Source organism: Pan paniscus, chromosome 1, assembly GCF_029289425.2.
Source record: "Pan paniscus chromosome 1, NHGRI_mPanPan1-v2.0_pri, whole genome shotgun sequence".
Lineage (NCBI taxonomy): Eukaryota > Metazoa > Chordata > Mammalia > Primates > Hominidae > Pan > Pan paniscus.
This window is the reverse complement of record NC_073249.2, coordinates 25,602,347-25,620,789: the sequence shown is the minus strand read 5'-3', so window position 1 is coordinate 25,620,789 and position 18,443 is coordinate 25,602,347. Positions and strand designations below refer to the sequence as shown.

General features: G+C 51.0%; 1 protein-coding gene across 1 annotated transcript in view; it reads left to right on the top strand.

Annotated features, from left to right (window-relative positions):
- CAPN2 (calpain 2) overlaps positions 1 to 18,443 on the top strand; it is a 63,460-nt gene that overhangs the window by 34,937 nt on the left and 10,080 nt on the right. Inside the window, exons 6-15 of the mRNA XM_008967770.5 lie at positions 1,674 to 1,757; positions 3,529 to 3,614; positions 4,650 to 4,724; positions 5,459 to 5,619; positions 8,152 to 8,321; positions 10,046 to 10,057; positions 11,950 to 12,161; positions 14,259 to 14,295; positions 14,862 to 14,927; positions 16,825 to 16,882. Coding sequence (XP_008966018.1) covers positions 1,674 to 1,757; positions 3,529 to 3,614; positions 4,650 to 4,724; positions 5,459 to 5,619; positions 8,152 to 8,321; positions 10,046 to 10,057; positions 11,950 to 12,161; positions 14,259 to 14,295; positions 14,862 to 14,927; positions 16,825 to 16,882 — 961 coding nt within the window. The remainder of the gene's footprint in view (positions 1 to 1,673; positions 1,758 to 3,528; positions 3,615 to 4,649; positions 4,725 to 5,458; positions 5,620 to 8,151; positions 8,322 to 10,045; positions 10,058 to 11,949; positions 12,162 to 14,258; positions 14,296 to 14,861; positions 14,928 to 16,824; positions 16,883 to 18,443) is intronic.

Sequence of the window (18,443 nt, the reverse complement as noted above, 5' to 3'; positions counted from 1 at the left end):
ACCCTCTGAAGGTCCACTGAAAATCAACTGGCAAAAGGAAGACTAATACAAGAAATGGCATACAAATGTATGAATGTGCACAGGGGAGAATCACAAGAGATTTCCCTACCACGCATTGGGATACAGAGGGTTATATTCCCTTCCTCTTAGGGGAAGGGAGATGGGGAGGTGCGGATGATTTTAGGGATGTCGTAAATGATTTTTAGGGGAATTCATTGGGCTTAAAGAACATAAATGGTCTGGGATAAAGTCTGTTGGGCCTGCAGAGCAGACAGTGGTTTGTGACAAGTCTGTCTAGCCATGTCGACAGACTTGTCTTTCTTCCTGCAATATGAGTTCAGTTCATAATAACTCATGGAAAGGACCAGACATCATTGTTTTCATCTTTGGCAGGTCCAGACTTTAGGCAGGTGAGGGAACTTCAGAGAATAGCTTCCTGCTGTGCTTTGGGGGAGAGTGGATCGAGAGACAGAAGGAAAGGGGAGGTCAGAGAGATCTTGAGGCTTCTTCAGTTTAGCATTTCAAAGAGCCTTAGAGGTATTGGTTTCTGAGCACCCCAGTGTCTACCATTATTGCTCATCACCTGGAAGCCAAGGGTTGCTAGGCAAAAGTCAAGCTGGCTGGGGTGTAATGGATGGGGTGATGGTGCCTCCAGCCCTGCTGTCTTCAGTCCACTTCCCACTCTTAGCCTGCTCTGAATCACCCCCACCCCTCTGACCACAGGTTCCCTGGGAGCCCCTGCCACCTGCTGCCCCTGCCACCTTCCCCTCCATCTGCAGTGCTGTGCAGCCTTCCCCTGCACTCTTGCAGAGCTAATAGGCCTGTGGGAGACTTCGGAAGGAAGAGGAGGAACGATTTCCTCATAATAGCCTTGCTGGCAACGCTCACCAGGGGATGGGAGGTGGGCACTGTGCCCAGGAGCCTTGGAGCGAAGGCTGTGCCCAACCTCTGAGCCCTGTCCCATCCAGGTTCTGGTCTCTGCGGGGGACAGAGATAAGAAGCCCTGGCTTTTGGAGCCAAAATCTAGGTCAGACTCCCTAGGCAGGAATTCTCAAAGTTTATCAGCAGAACACGTTGAGGCAGAAGACCCTTTCTGCTCCAGCCCTTCTTCCCAGGCTCAACCTTCATCAGAATAGATAGGGGAAAGGAGAGGCTGTGAGGCGTTCTTAAAACAGAAGCAAATTCTGACTCAGACCGGAATAAACAACCGTCCTAGTATAAACCCTACAGCTGGGCTGGGCCAGACCACGGAGCATGGGCTGGTGGTGGGGCGAGGGTGTGCTCAGTGTCCCTGGGCCACTCAAGGCTGTCTGGGTATCAGCCCTGCGCCATCGAGGACCCCCTCCGGCCCTCTCTCGGCCGTGCGCCCTTTCCCGCCCTTCCCAGCCTGCAGAAATCCGTGGATGCGCTATTCACACGGGAATGCGTGTGCTCGTTCCGCGAGAGGGTTGCATTCCGCCTTTTCTCTGGTATTCTTGGCCTTCAAGCATTTGAACAGGGTAGGAAAGGTTCTCCAAGTGCAAGAAAGCGCAGCCCTGAGCCTCCGACCCCAGGCCTCGGCCGCTGCGCTAGTGCGTCCCGCGGTCCCGCCCGGCAGTAGGACAGAGGGAGCGAGGGAGTCCGGGAGGAAGGGAGAGCGGGTGCGGCCAGTCTGACGGTTGCTGTGTTTGCAGATCACCAGCGCCGCGGACTCGGAGGCCATCACGTTTCAGAAGCTGGTGAAGGGGCACGCGTACTCGGTCACCGGAGCCGAGGAGGTAACGGCCGGCGCGGATGTGCAGGGGTCCTGCTGTCCTAACACGATGGCCACAGGCACAGTTTGTGGTGATGCCCAGGGGCCCGCGCGGCCCCACGGTGGTCCAGTTTACACTCGGGCCCCGCACTCCTGAAGTTCCGCGCGGGAGGAGAAGGGCGTCCCTTTCGCAGCTCGGGCGCCGGGTGCGCCGCGCTGCCACCTGGTGGCCGCAGTGGCCGGCGCCAGGGGCCCTGGTTTTACTTGTTTTAGATGTTACCCTGTTTTACAGTTACAACCTTACTATTTTGATAAGCTAAAAATAATAAAACAATGCATCTTCATAGTGTTTTATACTCTATAAGGTGCTTTCTCATTTGATCTCGTAAAAGTATTCGTGCCCATGTTCAAATCTGACTGCCTCTTACCAGCTGTGTGGCCTGGGCCAATTACTGGAACTCTCTGTCCCTTAGTTTCCTCATTTAAAAAATGGAAATAATGATAATATCCATTGGAAGGTCGTGGCGATTCAATCAAGTTAATATATGTAAAGTGCTCAGAGGTGCCTCACACATCATATATAAGGAGGTAGCTGTCCTCGCTGTTGTGATCACTGTTGTTATTGAAAATATTATGGGCTGACATGGTGGCTCACACCTGAAATCCCAACACTTTGGAAGACTGAGGTGGGAGGATCGCTTGAGCCTAGGAGTTCAAGACCAGCCTGGGCAACGTAGCAAGAACCTGTCTCTACCAAAAAAAGTTAGCTGGGCATGGTGGCATGCAACTGTCGTCCCAGCTACTCGGGAGGCTGAGGTGGGAGGATCACTTGAGCCCAGGAGGTCGAGGCTGTAGTGAGCCATGATCATGCCATTGCACCCCAGCCTCAGCGACAAAGTAAGACCATGTCTCAAAAAAAAAAAAATTATCAAGCAGCTCAAGTTCACTGTTAATTACAGAACCCAGTCTAGACTGCAGATCTTCTGCATGTCCAGTGTTCTTTTTTTAACCTTGATTTTTTTAACTACCCCCTCACACACACACGTCTTTTTATTTGAAAATTTTCACGTATACAGAAAAGTTGAAAGACTAACATAATAACTATCCAATTGCCACTCCCCTAGATTCACCGATTGCTAACATTTGCCATGTCTGCTTTATCTATGTGTGCACTTTTTTTGAGCCATATGAAAGTAAGTTGCAGACGTTATGACACTTCCCTCCTCAATACTTCAGCATTTATTCCCTATGAATAAGGACGTTCTGTTACATAATTCCTCTACTGTTGCCACACCTAAGAAAATAAACATTAATTCAGTAGTGTCATCTATTATAAAGTCTATATTAACATTTTCCCAGTTGCCCAAAATGTCCTTTCTGGCGACCCACCCCTACCCCATCCAGGACTCAATCCAGATTCACTCACTGCATGTGCCTGTTATCACCAATGATCTTTCAACAAATGGTAAAGCTTCTCTGAGCTCCTTTACCAAAAGCGCATCCTGTCAGTTAAGCTGAAGTTCAGAGATGAAGCACCAACAGCCCCATCCTCGAGAGCCGGATCCTGGGAGCTTTAAATCTCATTTTCCAAAGCTAGGCAGCAGTGAGAGGTCTGGGTGCCAAGCCCCCTCTAGCTTTTGTGATCCTCCCTCATACATGGACTCAACCCCCAAATCCTCCCCACCGTCCTCAGCCCCATACCTCCTGGCTCATGCGGAAGGGGGTTGGAGGCCCAAGCCTTCATAGCCCTGACTTGAACTCAACCTCTTCCTCCTCCCTTTTATCTAATCCTGCAGGTTGAAAGTAATGGAAGCCTACAGAAACTGATCCGCATCCGAAATCCCTGGGGAGAAGTGGAGTGGACAGGGCGGTGGAATGACAAGTGAGGAGGGCGCAGGCCTCGGGGCCCCAGGCGGGGGTGCATTGTGCTGGGAGGCTCTGGGAAGAGGGTGAGAGAAGAAGACATGTGCATTATGCTGAGAAATACAGCCAGGAGAGCCCAGGCCACGTGGACAGGGACCCGTGGACAGGGGCCCCTCAAAGGGTCTTTTAACCAGGACACTCCTCCAGCAGCCTGAGTGCCTTCTTCCAGGCCCCAAGCTGCTCGTGTGAAGTTCATTCCTGCCACTGCCTCCGGGTTCACCCCTTCCCCAGCTCAAATCCACCCTTCTATGGGGCTTTCAGGGAAAAAAATACACCCCACCTTCCCCCAGACACTTCTATTACAGGGATGTGAACTTTGTACCAAAGGCCAGAGACACATCCCTCTGTTGATTTCCAGGGCTTACTGGTAGGCATGTTGAACCCTCAACTATTTGGGTTAAACACTTGTTTGTACATCTGCTGTGGCAACCTCAGCCTACTTGCTCTGCCTCAGGTTGGAGAGGTGGGCAGTACAGAGGCCTGTGTGTAATTCCAGCCAAAGCTCAGGCAGTGGTTAGTTTACCCTGTGCGCTGCCCCTGTGTACAGGGCCAGGTCCTTCTGCTCCGTGGACAGAGAGACACCTGCTGAGGCTTCCCAGGCCAGCTGCAGAGGCCAAGGCCGGAGGCTCCTCATCAGATCTTCAGTTGTCTCTAAAAGAGCTGCCAGGCCCATCTCAATTGGGCAACTGCTCTGAGCTACTCCATCTCCCTCTAATGAACTGTGTTCATTTTCTGGACTCTTCCTTGCCACTGTCTTCCAGCACAACTCACCCGCTCACTTTGCTCCCTGGTTTGCATCTGTATAGTGTTCTATACTCTTTAAAGTGCTGTAAGAGTATTTAAATGCAGCTGTTAGCCAGATGTGGGCTACTTTCCCCCTTTCTGGAGCCTGAGCCCTCAGAGGTGAGAGCAGATGTCCCTCTTCCTCAACTCTGGGGACCTTTGGGGAGAAATCATCGTACACTAACGCCTCTCTCTTTACTTTGTTTTCCAGCTGCCCAAGCTGGAATACTATAGACCCAGAGGAGAGGGAAAGGCTGACCAGACGGCATGAAGATGGAGAATTCTGGTAAGATTAGTGGAGGCTTCAGGGAAAGCTCTGTCTGCCCCAATGTTCTTTACTAGAAAACTGCTAATTAGAAAGAGTGTCGGCCAAAGTGAGTTTACCATGTCAAGGACACAAGGGTGTGGGATCCTGGTTTTGTTATTTTAAGTTCACTATAAGAGCCTGAATAAAGAAATTCTTAAGCCCCTTCAACGGTCCATCTTGACAATGGGGTTTATAAGCTGAGCAGCTTCAGAAAAAGGCTAAGAGGAATTCCTTTGGTAACGTTCAGATCCCAGGAAACAAGGGAAAGATGGGGCCTTTCTCCCCCAGGTTCCGGAGACTCATCCCAGCCCCTTAAGAAACTGGTCCCTTAGTGAGCAGCAATGGACCCACATGTCTGTGTGTCTGCGCCACTCTATAACCACCTGCACCTGGAGACAACATGCTCTTTATCAAATGGGGCCCAATGGGGCCCATATATTGTCACATTTGATGGGCACAGCTCCCATTTTTGCAGGTGAGAGTTCTGAGCTTCAGAGAAGTTTAACTAACCTGCTCAAAGTCACCCAGCTAGAAAGTTGCAGCGCCAGGACTGGAATCTGGGCCTTCTGATTCTGAACCTGGTGCCCACCCACTCAGCTCTAATGAGGTGCTCTGCCTGGCTTTGGGTGGCTCCTGGTCTGGTGTTGGTGGAAAGTCAAGGCTTACCAGTGTGTCTTCTTATCACCTGTGATGGTTGTCTCTGCTTTTGCCAGGATGTCTTTCAGTGACTTCCTGAGGCACTATTCCCGCCTGGAGATCTGTAACCTGACCCCAGACACTCTCACCAGCGATACCTACAAGAAGTGGAAACTCACCAAAATGGATGGGAACTGGAGGCGGGGCTCCACCGCGGGAGGCTGCAGGAACTACCCGAGTAAGGGCTGTTGCAATGCGGGGCCACCAAAGGCCAAAGCTCCCCTTACCCCACCCTGTGTACCACACCCCAGCCTAGCAGCCCCAGGAGGCAGCTCCTGCTCACTGGAACCCTCTCTGTCTTCCTTCTCCCTGAGCCTTTTCTTTTCCCTGAGCCTTTTCTCAATGAGCCTTTTCTCCCTGAGCTCTCTTTCTCAATCCCTTACCTCCTGCCCTACCCAGGACAAACCCAAGAGCCACTATTTCTGTGATGTCCTCTCCAGGCCCTAGATTCCCTAGCGCCCATCATGACCTTCAGCCAGACCTTCCGCCATGCTCACGGAAGCAGTGCTCAATCGCACTTCACGGCCATGAGCTGCTGTATGCACCCCACACCCAGGCAGCCGAGCCTACAAGGGAACCTTGTCCCGGCACCCAGGGAGCCCTCCACATATCAGGCCCTGTTTGTTGCCCCATACTCACTTCAATCAGCAAATGTTGACTGGGCGCTGCCCAGATGGGGTGAAGATTTCTCCTCTGGTCCAGCCTTTGTTGAGCCCCTTGATTCTTCTGCCTTCATGGCTTAGTCCATCAGCAGTTGTCTGAACATGATGACATCTGCCAATTATGGGGCACACCTTCAGTGCTTGGAACTATCCTAAGTGTTTTGTACACAGGGTGAGGATCCATAATCTGAAAATGTGAAATCTGAAATGCTCCAAAATCCAAAACTTTTTGAGCCCCAACATGATGCCACAGGTGGAAAATTCGACACTTGACCTCAGGTGACAGGTCGCAGTCAAAACACAGTCAAAACTTTGTTTCATGCACAAAATTATTTTAAATATGCTATAGAATTACCTTCAGCCTATGTGTATAAATTATATATGAAACAGAAATGAGTTTTGTCTTTAGACTTGGATTCCATCCATAAGATATGTTATATATATACAAATATTCCAAAATCCAAAAAAATCCAAAATAGGAAACACTTCTGGCCCCAGGAATTTCAGATAAGGGATGTTCAGCCTGCATAACATTCTATCTAACCTTCCCAACAAACTTCTGAGGCAGGCACTTTCTTATCACCTCCATCTCTAAGATGAGGAAACTGAGGCTTGGAGAGGCTAGTGACTTGCTGAAGGCCACAGAGCGTGCTGGGATTTGAACCCAGGCCCCCTGACTGAGGAGTCACTGTGTAAGTACAGTGGCAGCAGACCATGGTCACATAGTGATTCTCTGTGACACATGAGGAAGCTGAGCCTCAAAGTAGCATACCAGGGCCACAGAGCAAGTAGTCAGACTACACCTAGCTGGCCTACAGCTCTGGGGCTCGGACTCCTTCCCCTCAAGTATGCAGCCACCAAGTGGCAGTCCCAGAGGCGCTGGGAAGGCCCTCTGCCCCCCACAAGGGACCCCTCCTACCCACTAGATCAGGAGTCGGAAAACTCCCTCTAAAGGGTCAGATAGTAAATAATTTTGGCTTTGTGGGCCACTCAGTCTCTATAACAACAACTCTATTGCTATAACCCAAAGGCAGCCATACTTAGGCGAATGGCCGTGGCTACGTTCCAATAAAACGTTATTTACAAAAACAGGCAGCGGCCTGCGGGGCCATAGCTGCCAACCCCTACACAAGATGGTGCCTGTAATTTCACAGTTAGGGTTTTATCCCATTAGGTATGGAAAGGCAATTAGCATAATTCCCCCTAAACATGAATGAATCTTAGATTTTTTAAATAAATAGGTTTTGGAAGTAAAGAGGGCAGAGACATCAGGAGCAGGGCAAGGGAATAGGCCTGAGAGGACAAGGGACGCAGAACAAGAAAGAGTCTGGAATTATACACAGGATGTTCTTGGCCTCCGGGCTCACCGAGGGGGCAGAGACTGGCAAGTGCAGGGAGCAGATCCCGGAGTCCCCCAGGCCAGCCGAGCCCCACCCCAGGCCCCCCATCAGAGCCCAGTGAAGAGAAGGTACCATGAGGGGAAGCCACAGCTCTAACCACCCTGCGTTCCAGAGTGACAGACCAGTCCCCAAGACAAGCCAGCCTGGAGCCAGAGAGAGAACTTCTAGGGGAAGTTTCTAATGTAGGTTCCTGTTAGATTCAGACAAGTGCAGGTCATCCTCTCTCCACAGCTACCGTCACCCGTCTCCAGCCTAACAAAGCCTGCAGTCCACACCCCAACCCTGGTGTCTCCCACCTCCTAGCCTCTCCCAACATCTCCTGCCGTCTCTGACCATCTTCTGCCATCCTCTGCCATCTCCCACCATCTCCCACTGTCTCCCACAGCCTCCCACCACCTCTTGCCAACTCCCACCATCTCCCACCATCTTCTGCCATTTTCTGCCATCTCCCGCTGTCTCCCACCATCTTCTGCCATACTCTGCCATCTCCCACCATCCCCCACCACCTCTTACCATCTCCCACCACCTCCCACCATCTCCCTTTATCTCCATCCCTCTCAGAAGCCTCCAAGCCTGAGACCAGGGCCACCCCCCACCCCCATGCATTCCTGCTCAGGGCTGGGCTCCTCTGCCCCTTTCTGGCTGCAGACACATTCTGGATGAACCCTCAGTACCTGATCAAGCTGGAGGAGGAGGATGAGGACGAGGAGGATGGGGAGAGCGGCTGCACCTTCCTGGTGGGGCTCATTCAGAAGCACCGACGGCGGCAGAGGAAGATGGGCGAGGACATGCACACCATCGGCTTCGGCATCTATGAGGTGCAGAGCGCAGGGGCTCCTGCCCTCCCTTCCCCATGTGTTCATCTCAGCCCCTGCATGGAAAGCTGACCCCAGTGGCAGAACTGGGGATGGGATCCCAGACCGGGAGCTTGGCCAAGGAAAAACAAAACTACCAGCCTGGCCAGGCTCAGGAGTAGCCCCCATAGGGAGGCCCCTGCAGTGGGTCTGGGTTGTGGGGCCTTCTAAGCCCTTCACGGGCCCCCCACAGCCAGCCTGCAGGGAGTTCCACTCTCAAATGGCCTCCACATCCCTTCTCACATCCTCCAGGCCTGGCATTCTGGTCAGCCTACCCATCTTCAAAGAACAGAATATACTGGGCCACATCAGGCAATACTGTGAGGGCAGGACTGAGTCCATGGGTGCAGCTGCTCAGAGCTCAGCAAAGTCATTGGCCTGGATGGTGGAGAGCTTGGGGACAGGGGAACATTGGTCATGATGCTCCCCCCAGGGCTCTGCTGGCTGGAGCCCAGATCCCTACACAGACTCCTGCTGTCTGCGTGTTTTCCTTTCACTCTGGGCCACAGCCAGAGGGCAGCCGCATTGCAGCCTCCTCTCCGCCCTCAGGCTGGGGCTGGGGCACTGAGAACTCACCCAACACGCTGGGCCCCTGGGCTCTCCCCACTCCCTTCTGCAAAACAAGAAAGAGCTTCCGTGGGCTGCAGGTAGCCATGCGAGGAGAGGGATGAAAGGAAGGCGTTAGGGCACTGACTGGGGATGCATTTCGGTTTGATGGGCTGGAGCTGGCTCCTCCCGGCTCCCAAAGCTCTTCTCTTTTCTCTGACCCATGTCTGCTGAGGTCCCTCAGCAGCCTGAAAAATGGCCCTGGCAGGGACCTGTTTACACCATGGAAAGTGGCAAATACTACAAATCAGAGCTTCCACCCTCTCCCAAGAGCCAGTTTCCCAGCACACCCCTGGGAGAATCCAGACGAGGTGTCAGGAGAGGAGGCTCTGTGCTCACCACTGGCAACGTTGCCACCCGTGGAACACTGACTTCTACCTGCTCACCCACCTGAGAAAGGCAGCTGGGCAAACACCATCAGTTGTAAAAATGCACATAGGCCCAAACCCCTCCGTCTCTGAAACAGGAGCTGAGGACTTCAGATCTGGGACAGAATCGCTCCAAGGACAATGCAAATGGAATTGTGATACACAGCTTCCCTCCCACCGGCTTATGGGCTTGGAAATGCAGCCACGGGCTTTCAGAGTTGGGACGGACCTTGGGGATCACTGGGTCCTATTTTTGAGACAAGAAAACTGAGGCCAGAGAGGAGAGGGGACTTGCTCAAGGAAATGCAGACCGGACCACTGGACCTGGCTGACAGAGGCCGGCACTGCTGGCTCCTAGCCCCAGGTGTATTTCACCTCGCCCGCTGCCTCCTCCAACAGGGCCCGCCTGGCCCTCTTTCCCTGCGTGGGAGGCCGATATGGGCTTTGCCACCTTAGACAAGTCTCTTCACATCTCCGTGCCTGAGATTTATACTCTGTAAGTTAGGAAGGGAGGTGAGGGCTTATCAACATGATAAGAGGATTTTCTTCAGTGTTGGAGAGGCTTTGAGTTCCTTGGAAAACAGTTACTCGGTTGAATTAGTTGATATTGCTAATGCTACAGAGAAAACGGGGGCAGCGGAAGAGAAGAGCACAGTGATGCATTTTCTTACACTGCTTTTCCGGCATCTGAATTGCACCTCCTTTATTTTGCAGGTTCCAGAGGAGGTACGTCTGGCCCATGTCCCGGGGTGCTCAGGTCACCAAAAAAGCGAGAGGCTTAGACTGCTGGAGCTCAGGGAGCGTCGTGAAGCCCGGGCAGGGGCTGGTGGTCATGAAGGATGAGTCCTGGCCACCCCTGGGGCCCTGCTGAAGTTGCCCAGGCTCTAGAGCCCACTGGTCTAAGCTCTGGACAAGGTTTCTGGAAAGTCCTTGTGGGACCCGCTGCCTCCCTGTGACCTGGCAGAGCCCGTACAGGGTTTGGTTCTGGGCAGAAAATCCATGATCCTGAGACTGCAGGAGGCTTTTCACAAAGTCCTGTGTCACTCTTAGGAGAAGACTGAGTCAGGGAAAAGGTGAACCCTGCAGACTGTACTAGAAGACAACGCGGGAGCACAGAGGAGACCAGGACCCAATTCCCAGGCTGTGTGACCTTGGACACGTTACAGCTCCTCTCTGCATTTCAGGGTTTTGTTTTGTTTTTTGATTTTTGGTTTTTTTGTTTGTTTGTTTTTTTCTTGCTCTTTCACCCAGGATGAAGTGCAGTGGCATGATCTCGACTCACTGCAACCTCTACCTCCTGGGTTCAAGTGATTCTCCTGCTTCAGCCTCCCCAGTAGCTGGGACTACAGGCACGCACCAGGATGCCAGGCCAATTTTTGTATTTTTAGTAGAGACGGGGTTTCACCATGTTGGCCAGGCTGGTCTTGAACTCCTGACCTCAGGTGATCCACCCCCTTCAGCCTCCCAAAGTGCTGGGATTACAGGCGTGAGCCACTGTGCCTGGCTGCATTTCAGTTTATTTTTCACTAAAACTGGTCAACCATCCACCTCACTGCACTACCGTGGAATGACTTAAACTTTGCGAGAGCATTTGGGCCCACAGTCACCGCTGGCTGAAGCAGATGGGATGCCTGGTCCAAGGTCACGATTATTAAAGTAGACACACGGGGCACTTTGACCCACCTGTAGTACATTTCTTTCACAGCAAGGCAGTGCAACCGGTAGCACATCGGGCTCTTTTAGATGCTGCTCCAGCCTTGGTCCGGTGGATCATGCTTGGTTTAGAAGCTGGGTTGTCTTTTTCCTGCCCCCAGTCCTGTCTTTGCTTTTATAGTGCGTCATACACCACGTAGAACCGAGCCAGGTTCCTGCCATGTGGACGCTGTTCCTGCCTGAGAGTCTCTTAGAGGAAGGCTGGGAACACTGTGTGGAAAGACTGGGCATCTCTGCAGGCAGAGCTGAATGGATGTGAAACCCCTGTGGGCATGTGCTTCCGAGTTCCTCAGCAGGCATTTGTGTTTTTTGGTAGAAAGTTTGCCTTTTTTTTTTTTTTTTTTTTAAGACAAGGTCTCATTCTGTCACCCAGGCTAGAGTACAGTGGTGTGATCATAGCTCACTGCCGTCCTTGAACTCTCAGACTCACGTGAGCCTCCTACCTCAGCCTCCTGAGTAGCTGAGACTACAGGCGCATGCCGCCACCCCTGGCTAATATTTTTATTTTTTGCAGAGACAGGGGTCTCACTACATTGCCCAGGCTGGTCTCAAACTCCTGGCCTCAAGCAATCCTCTCACAGCCTCCCAAAGTGCTGGTATTACAGGCGTGAGCCACCACACCTAACAAAAGTTTGCTTTTTATCTAAAATGACCCAGGCATTGTCACTGTACTGCTATTTTTTTTTTTAATGTTGTTGTTTTGTTGTTGTTGTCGTCGTTATATAGATGAGGGCTTCCTGTGTTGCCCAGGCTGGTTTCTGACGCCTGGCCTCGCCTCCTTATACACCAGGACAGCAGGACTGAGCCACCACACTACCCAACTGCTTTTATCTCAGTGAATGAAAATGACACTTGCCTGGAGGCTTCCCCTCATCTACCCCCGTGTTTCTCTATTTATTCCTCAGTTAAGTGGGCAGACCAACATCCACCTCAGCAAAAACTTCTTCCTGACGAATCGCGCCAGGGAGCGCTCAGACACCTTCATCAACCTCCGGGAGGTGCTCAACCGCTTCAAGCTGCCGCCAGGAGAGTACATTCTCGTGCCTTCCACCTTCGAACCCAACAAGGATGGGGATTTCTGCATCCGGGTCTTTTCTGAAAAGAAAGCTGACTACCAGTAGGTGGTTTGGTCCCTTCCTCTCCCCACCCTTCCCTGTCCCTACCCACTGGTCTGTTCCTCGGCCCCTAGAGAGCTCTTTCATCCTCTGAATGTCAGTTACTTTTGCTGTAACACCTGCCCACCTCGAAGGACTAGTGTGGGGATTTGATGGATTGAGGAAGTTCTAGTGTTATAGTAAGGTAAACAATGGAAAAAGCCACTGTGGATATTTTTGGTTGGAAAGGGGTGGCTGTACAGTGAATTGCAGGGTCTAATTTCATAAGTGTGTCTCTGAATTCTCAACTTGGTACTTTAATGTTAAACTACGAATCCAGTCTCGTCATTTGAAGAAAGCTGAGCAGTGCTGGTGTAATCCTTGATTTTCCAGGCCACCTGGCCTAGCAGAGCCACCAAGGGTGTAAGGTGGGAACCATCTCAACGGTTCCCACCTCCAGAACCTCTCCCTATTATAGTCGTCATGTCACCAGCTCCCTCTCCCCTTCCTCATGGGATCCCACGTTTGGGAACCCTTTGTGGCTGACATCACCATTTCCTGCCACTGTCCAGGTGGCCTCAATTCACAATGGCTTCTGCCACTTTGACTTCTGCCTCAACCATGTATGTTCAGCTGGGCACTTGATTGGCAAAGGCAGAATCTACCCTGGGTGATTTAAGCTAAAGGGAATTCATCGAAAGGCCATTGGAGACTCCAGAACTGATGGGCGGTAGGGGGTCAGGCTAGGAAGAACAGGAGCCAAGGATGTGTTGGAGGACCAGGGTGTGAGATGACCCCTCGGACCCTGGGTCATGTGCTCAGGTCTGAAGATCTTGTGGAGTGTGTCTGAGGTGCTGGGCTTGGGTCAGCCACCTGGCCTGCTGGTTCCTGTAGAGGAAGAGCCAATGGGAGGTAGAGGCAGGGAACTGCCCTTGCCCCAAGATAATGCATGATGCAGAAATAATTTCCCATGGTGAAGGGAGACAAAGCAATGCCAGGCAGCTGCATACCAATGAATGCCACCATAGCACGGCTGTAGCCCCCCTGCCACTGACAGGCTGTCTTCATTTGCTAAAGCTTACCATGGGGGAAGGGACCTTTCCTCTCAGCTCTGAGGATGCTTAGAGGAAGACTGGTGTGTTCAGTTTAGTCCTCACTGACAAGAAAATAGGAGCATGACCTGGTGGCATTAGAATAACACTGTCCTTTGTCAAACCCATTACTCTCCCTGCCAGCCACAAGTCACTCTCCCAGGGAAGTCTCAACCCCTCAACTCTCTCCAGGGTGAGCTCCCTACCCCAAGAGGACACCCCACCTCTCAAAGGTTTCTGACTTCCTTGTCCCAAAATATTAATCCTTCTGCTCCAGATTCCAATGATCAGCACCAAGAGGTCCCCTTTTCCTTCTGCCAGGCATTGGCCCTGCAGATAGGACTCTTGGTCACTTAGTTAAAATCGCAGTGGCCCAAGGAAGAACCTCCTGAGCTTGATTGCCCTCACTATGGAGCAGAAGGACCTGGCCCTGGACACAGGGGCGGTGCACAGTATAAACTAACCACTGCCTGACCTGAGCTTTGGCTGAAATGACACACAGGCCTCCGCACTGCCCACATCTCCAACCTGAGGCAGAACAAGTAGGCGATGATTTGCACTGCATGATTCTCAGTCTGAAAGTCTACGTTGGCAAAGGATATTTCAAGTGGAACTTAGAAGCTATTCCTTAAGGCTAGGACGAACACCACGCCACACGCGAAGGCTATCCTATTTGATAAAGATCAAAAACTAGCAAACAAAAATCTCCAGCTGCCCACGTTGCTTTGGTCATGACCCTTCCTTCAGATCACTTCTGCCTTTATTTTTGCTGTTTAGGGGATGTGTTATCACAGAAACTTGGAATGCAGAGAAATGTTATCACAGAAACTTGGAATGCAGAAAAATTTTTGCTTTTTAGGGGAGGTGTTATCACAGAAACTTGGAATACAAAGACCTCCCCCCACCGCAGCCCTGCCCCACCCCACCTACCCCCTGCTGGATTTAGCACTGCTTCCATTTTAGCAGTGATTTCCTTCCTTTTTGCCCTCGCCTGCCTTCCAGTAACACATAATTTCCTTCTATTTCCAGAGCTGTCGATGATGAAATCGAGGCCAATCTTGAAGAGGTATTTGTAACTCTTTGAATTTCACCCACTCTGTCCTGGACAATCCAGAGGGCAGAGGAGCAAAAAAACTCCAAGAGTTTTTGGACTTCACGAACAAAGCCTGAAACTAAGGATAAAGCCGGGTACTGGGAATCCAAGAGTCGACTACCTGCATCAGCTCTGGCCTCTGTGCTGGGGGCATGGGCCAGTCCCTTGCCTATTGGGCTGTGCTAGCCACTGTCAAAATCCATCCACAACATTCCAGCTAGTCTTTATTCTTCTGAGTCCCCACTAGAATAGATCCTAAAAGGCCATTTTAATTGGATGCTAGAGAAGATACCTCTGTGAGAAATTAGAATCTATTACTCCTTCCCACATAATTTACATTCCCTCGTGTTTTAATTAGAAAAAAAACTTTATATTAATTCTTCACACTATACCTGATCTTAACCCAAATCACCGTAGAATTTGGGCCCCAGGGAGGGGTAGAGAAGGGGAGTGGGAGGTGGCTGCCATGGAAGGGCAGGCAGACACTTGGTGTCATGCCTCGCTCTGATGCATTCTCATGTCTCTGCCTCACCTTCCAGTTCGACATCAGCGAGGATGACATTGATGATGGATTCAGGAGACTGTTTGCCCAGTTGGCAGGAGAGGTAAATGTTCCCAAAAACGATGTTATGCACTCTGGTTGATGCAAAGGAAGAGACAGTGTGTGTCCCCAAGGGGACTTTAGTTTAAAGGGGAGAGGAAACAAACTGAACAAAAGCAAAGAGAAATTGCAAATGGCACTCGGGTTCCAGCTCAGCCCTCTTGCGTGTGTCCTCCCTAAGACCTCCGCGTGCTGCCGGGGGCTTCCATTTGCATGGTCAGCCCTGACTCTGTGTTCCTCCTTCCTTAGGATTCCTGGGCTCACCTTGTGACTGTTTTATTTTCTCTGTTCTACACCAATTGAGGCATGAAACTTGGCCCCTTATCCTTGATTTCCACAAAGGATTTGGAGAGGTGGAAGGGTTTCAAGTCTCAAGAATGCAGGCCACCTGCAACAGAGTGTTTGAATTAGGCTTCTCTGTTCTCTTTTCTTTTTTCTTTTTTTCTTTTTAGAGACAGGGTCTCTCTCTGTCACCCAGGCTGGAGTGCAGTGGCATGATCATAGCTCACTGCAGCCTCCACTTCCTGGGCTCAAGAGATCTTGCCACCTTAGTCTCCCAAGTAGCTGGGACTATAGGTGCACACCACCATGTCTAGCTAATTTTTATTTTATTTTTATTTTTATAGAGACGGGGTCTTGCCATGTTGCCTAGGCTGCTCTGGAACTCCTGGGCTCAACAATCCTCCAACCTTGGTCTGCCAAAGTGTTGGGATTACAGATGCATACCACCATGCCCAGCTAATTTTTCAATTTTTTTGAGAGACAGGGTCTCACTTTGGTGTCCAGGCTGGTCTTAAACCCCTGAGCTCAAGCAGTCCTCCCACCTCAGCCTCCCAAAGTGCTGGAATTACGGGTGTGAGCCACCATACCTGGCCACTTCCCTGTTCTTAAAAACATCCCTCGGCCATTTAGTCCCATCACAAAGTTATTTCGCCCTCTTTCTTCCCAACAACTCCAAAAAAAAAAAAAGTCCTCTTTCTTCACTATGTGGAGGAACTTTCCAATCATTGAGCTCATCTGGTACTCCCTTCGCTGACCTAAAGACCCATCAAAGTACTAAGCCAGCCATCGTCTGCTCTGCACCTCCACTGGCCTCTCACCCTCTGCTCCCTCCCAGATTCCCAAGGAAAGGGGCCATGAGAGTCTTCTTTCCCCTCTGATTGAATCCCACACATACACATCCCAAAAGGCAAAAATGACTGCAATCAATCTTGGTTTTAAACAAAGGAGTTTATCCATGAGTTACACAAATATGTGTAAGTGGATAGAGACATCTGAGCCCATGAGGGGCCCTGGCATGATGGGCATAGAGGAGGGCCGGCTAGGTCTTGGAGACAGCTGGTTTTCACCAGTTTTACAGGAAGTCTGAGCTTTGAGTTTTAAAGAATGAAGAAGACATGCCAGATAAGAGGAATGGTATAAGAGAATTAAGAAAGACCACAAACATGGGTAGAGGGGAGTATTTATTATTTATATTCTCTATAGCAAAGAAATGGTGAGTGAACTCTCCCTACTGCATCCGTACATTAAAACACCGTATCTAGGCTGGGCACAGTGGCTCACACCTGTAATCCCAGCACTTTGGGAGGCTGAGGCTGGAGGATCGTTTGAGCCTAGGAGTTTGAGGTTTCAGTGAGCTAGGATCATTCCACTGCAGTCCAGCCCAGCCTGGGTGTTCTAAAAAGAACCAAACCAAAAACACTGTATCTAAAATCCAGAATGGGGCAGTACTACTCAAAGTGTGGTCTGGGGACAGCAGCCCCAACATGGCTCGGGGGGCTTGTTAGAAATGCACATTCATAGGCCCCACCGCAGGCCTACCTAATGCACTGGTGTCCTGCCCTGTGCTCATCCAGCTCCCACGGGGGGCCAATAACTATGCTCTGGTTACGTGTCCACAGGATGCGGAGATCTCTGCCTTTGAGCTGCAGACCATCCTGAGAAGGGTTCTAGCAAAGCGTGAGTACCCCCTCATTGCAAAACCTCATCCTGCTCTTTCCCCTGTGGATGGGAGGGAACATGGAAATCTTTCCCCCTCCATGTCTGGCTGCTGTGACTAAACCACCACCCTCCATCCCCGCCAAGAAGTGGATGAAGGATTTGTATGATGTGATAAAAAAGAACAAGTGTTTGTAGCATCCACAGATCAAAGATCAAATCCAGGTTTCCACTACATACTAGCTTTGTGTGATCTATTTTTTTAATTTATTTTATTTTATTTTTGAGACAGAGTCTCACTCTGTCGCCCAGGCTGGAGTAAAGTGGCACAATCTCAGCTCACTGCAATCTCTACCTCCCAAATTCAAGCGATTCTCCTGCCTCAGCCTCCCAAGTAGCTGGAATCACAGGCAAGTGCCACCACAGCCAGCTGACTTTTGTATTTTTAGTAAAGAAAGGGTTTCACCATATTGGCCAGGCTGGTCTTGAACTCCTGACCTCAAGTGATCCACCTGCCTTGGCCTCCCAAAGTGCTGGGATTACAGGCATGCACTACCACATCCGGCTAATTTTTGTATTTTCCTAGAGACGGGGTTTCTCCATGTTGGCCAGGCTGGTCTTGAACTCCTGGCCTCAAGTGATCTGCCCACCTCGGCCTCCCAAAGTGCTGGGATTACAGGTGTGAGCCCCCGTGCCCGGCCACATCTTGTAACTAACTATTTCTTAAGCAAAAAAATGTCAGAGGATTGATTGTTCAACCCCTTACTGTGGATCACCAGCAGGGAGGAGCGGGAAACACAACACAGAGACATTTTTTCCCCTCAAATTATCAAAAGAATCACGCTGCATTTGTTAAGAGAGCAACTGGCAATCCAGGAAGCAGAGTTTTGAACATATCAGAAGTTAGGAATCTGCATCAGAGACAAATGCAGTCATGGTTGTTTGCTGCATACCAGCCCTAGGGATCATCTCGAGAAGCCTCATGGACTTCAAGGGACATCATTCCCTCTGACAAGATGGCCTCTAGCCTAACTCCATGAGATAAAATAAATCTGCCTTTCAGAGCCAAAGAAGAGTCCAGGGCCAGCTGGGTCTTCCCTCCCAGTGTGAACCAAGAGGGCTGGGCCAGTCAGGTTACGGTCAGTCCAGTGCAGGGCCTCCCCAGAGGAGACCCAGTCTGCACCCGCCCTCCTCTAATTTTCAGGGAAGGCAAGAAGATTGTGTTTACCCTGGAGGCCACCAAGCACAAGTGAGGTCACAGAGCTCTTCAGATATGCAGTCCTCATGAGCTGAGGAGACTAAAGCCTCATTGTTTCTGCACAGATGGAGGGTGGGGCTGGGAGGTGGGGAAGAAGCGGGCCTTGCCTGGATTCAGCCCACTCCTTGCTGGGGGAGCAGCATTCGCTCCGCACGTGCCTCTGAGCTTACTACCCTACCCCTAGCTGCCTGCTGACTCCAGCCTTCTGGAGGGCTCCACACCAGAGTCTGCATGCACAGCTGCTGGGCCAGAGCCTTACGACCATCTAAGAAGGGGTTGGTGCCCAGAGTGGCAGCTTTGAGGCAGGTCAGGCTCTAACCTCTT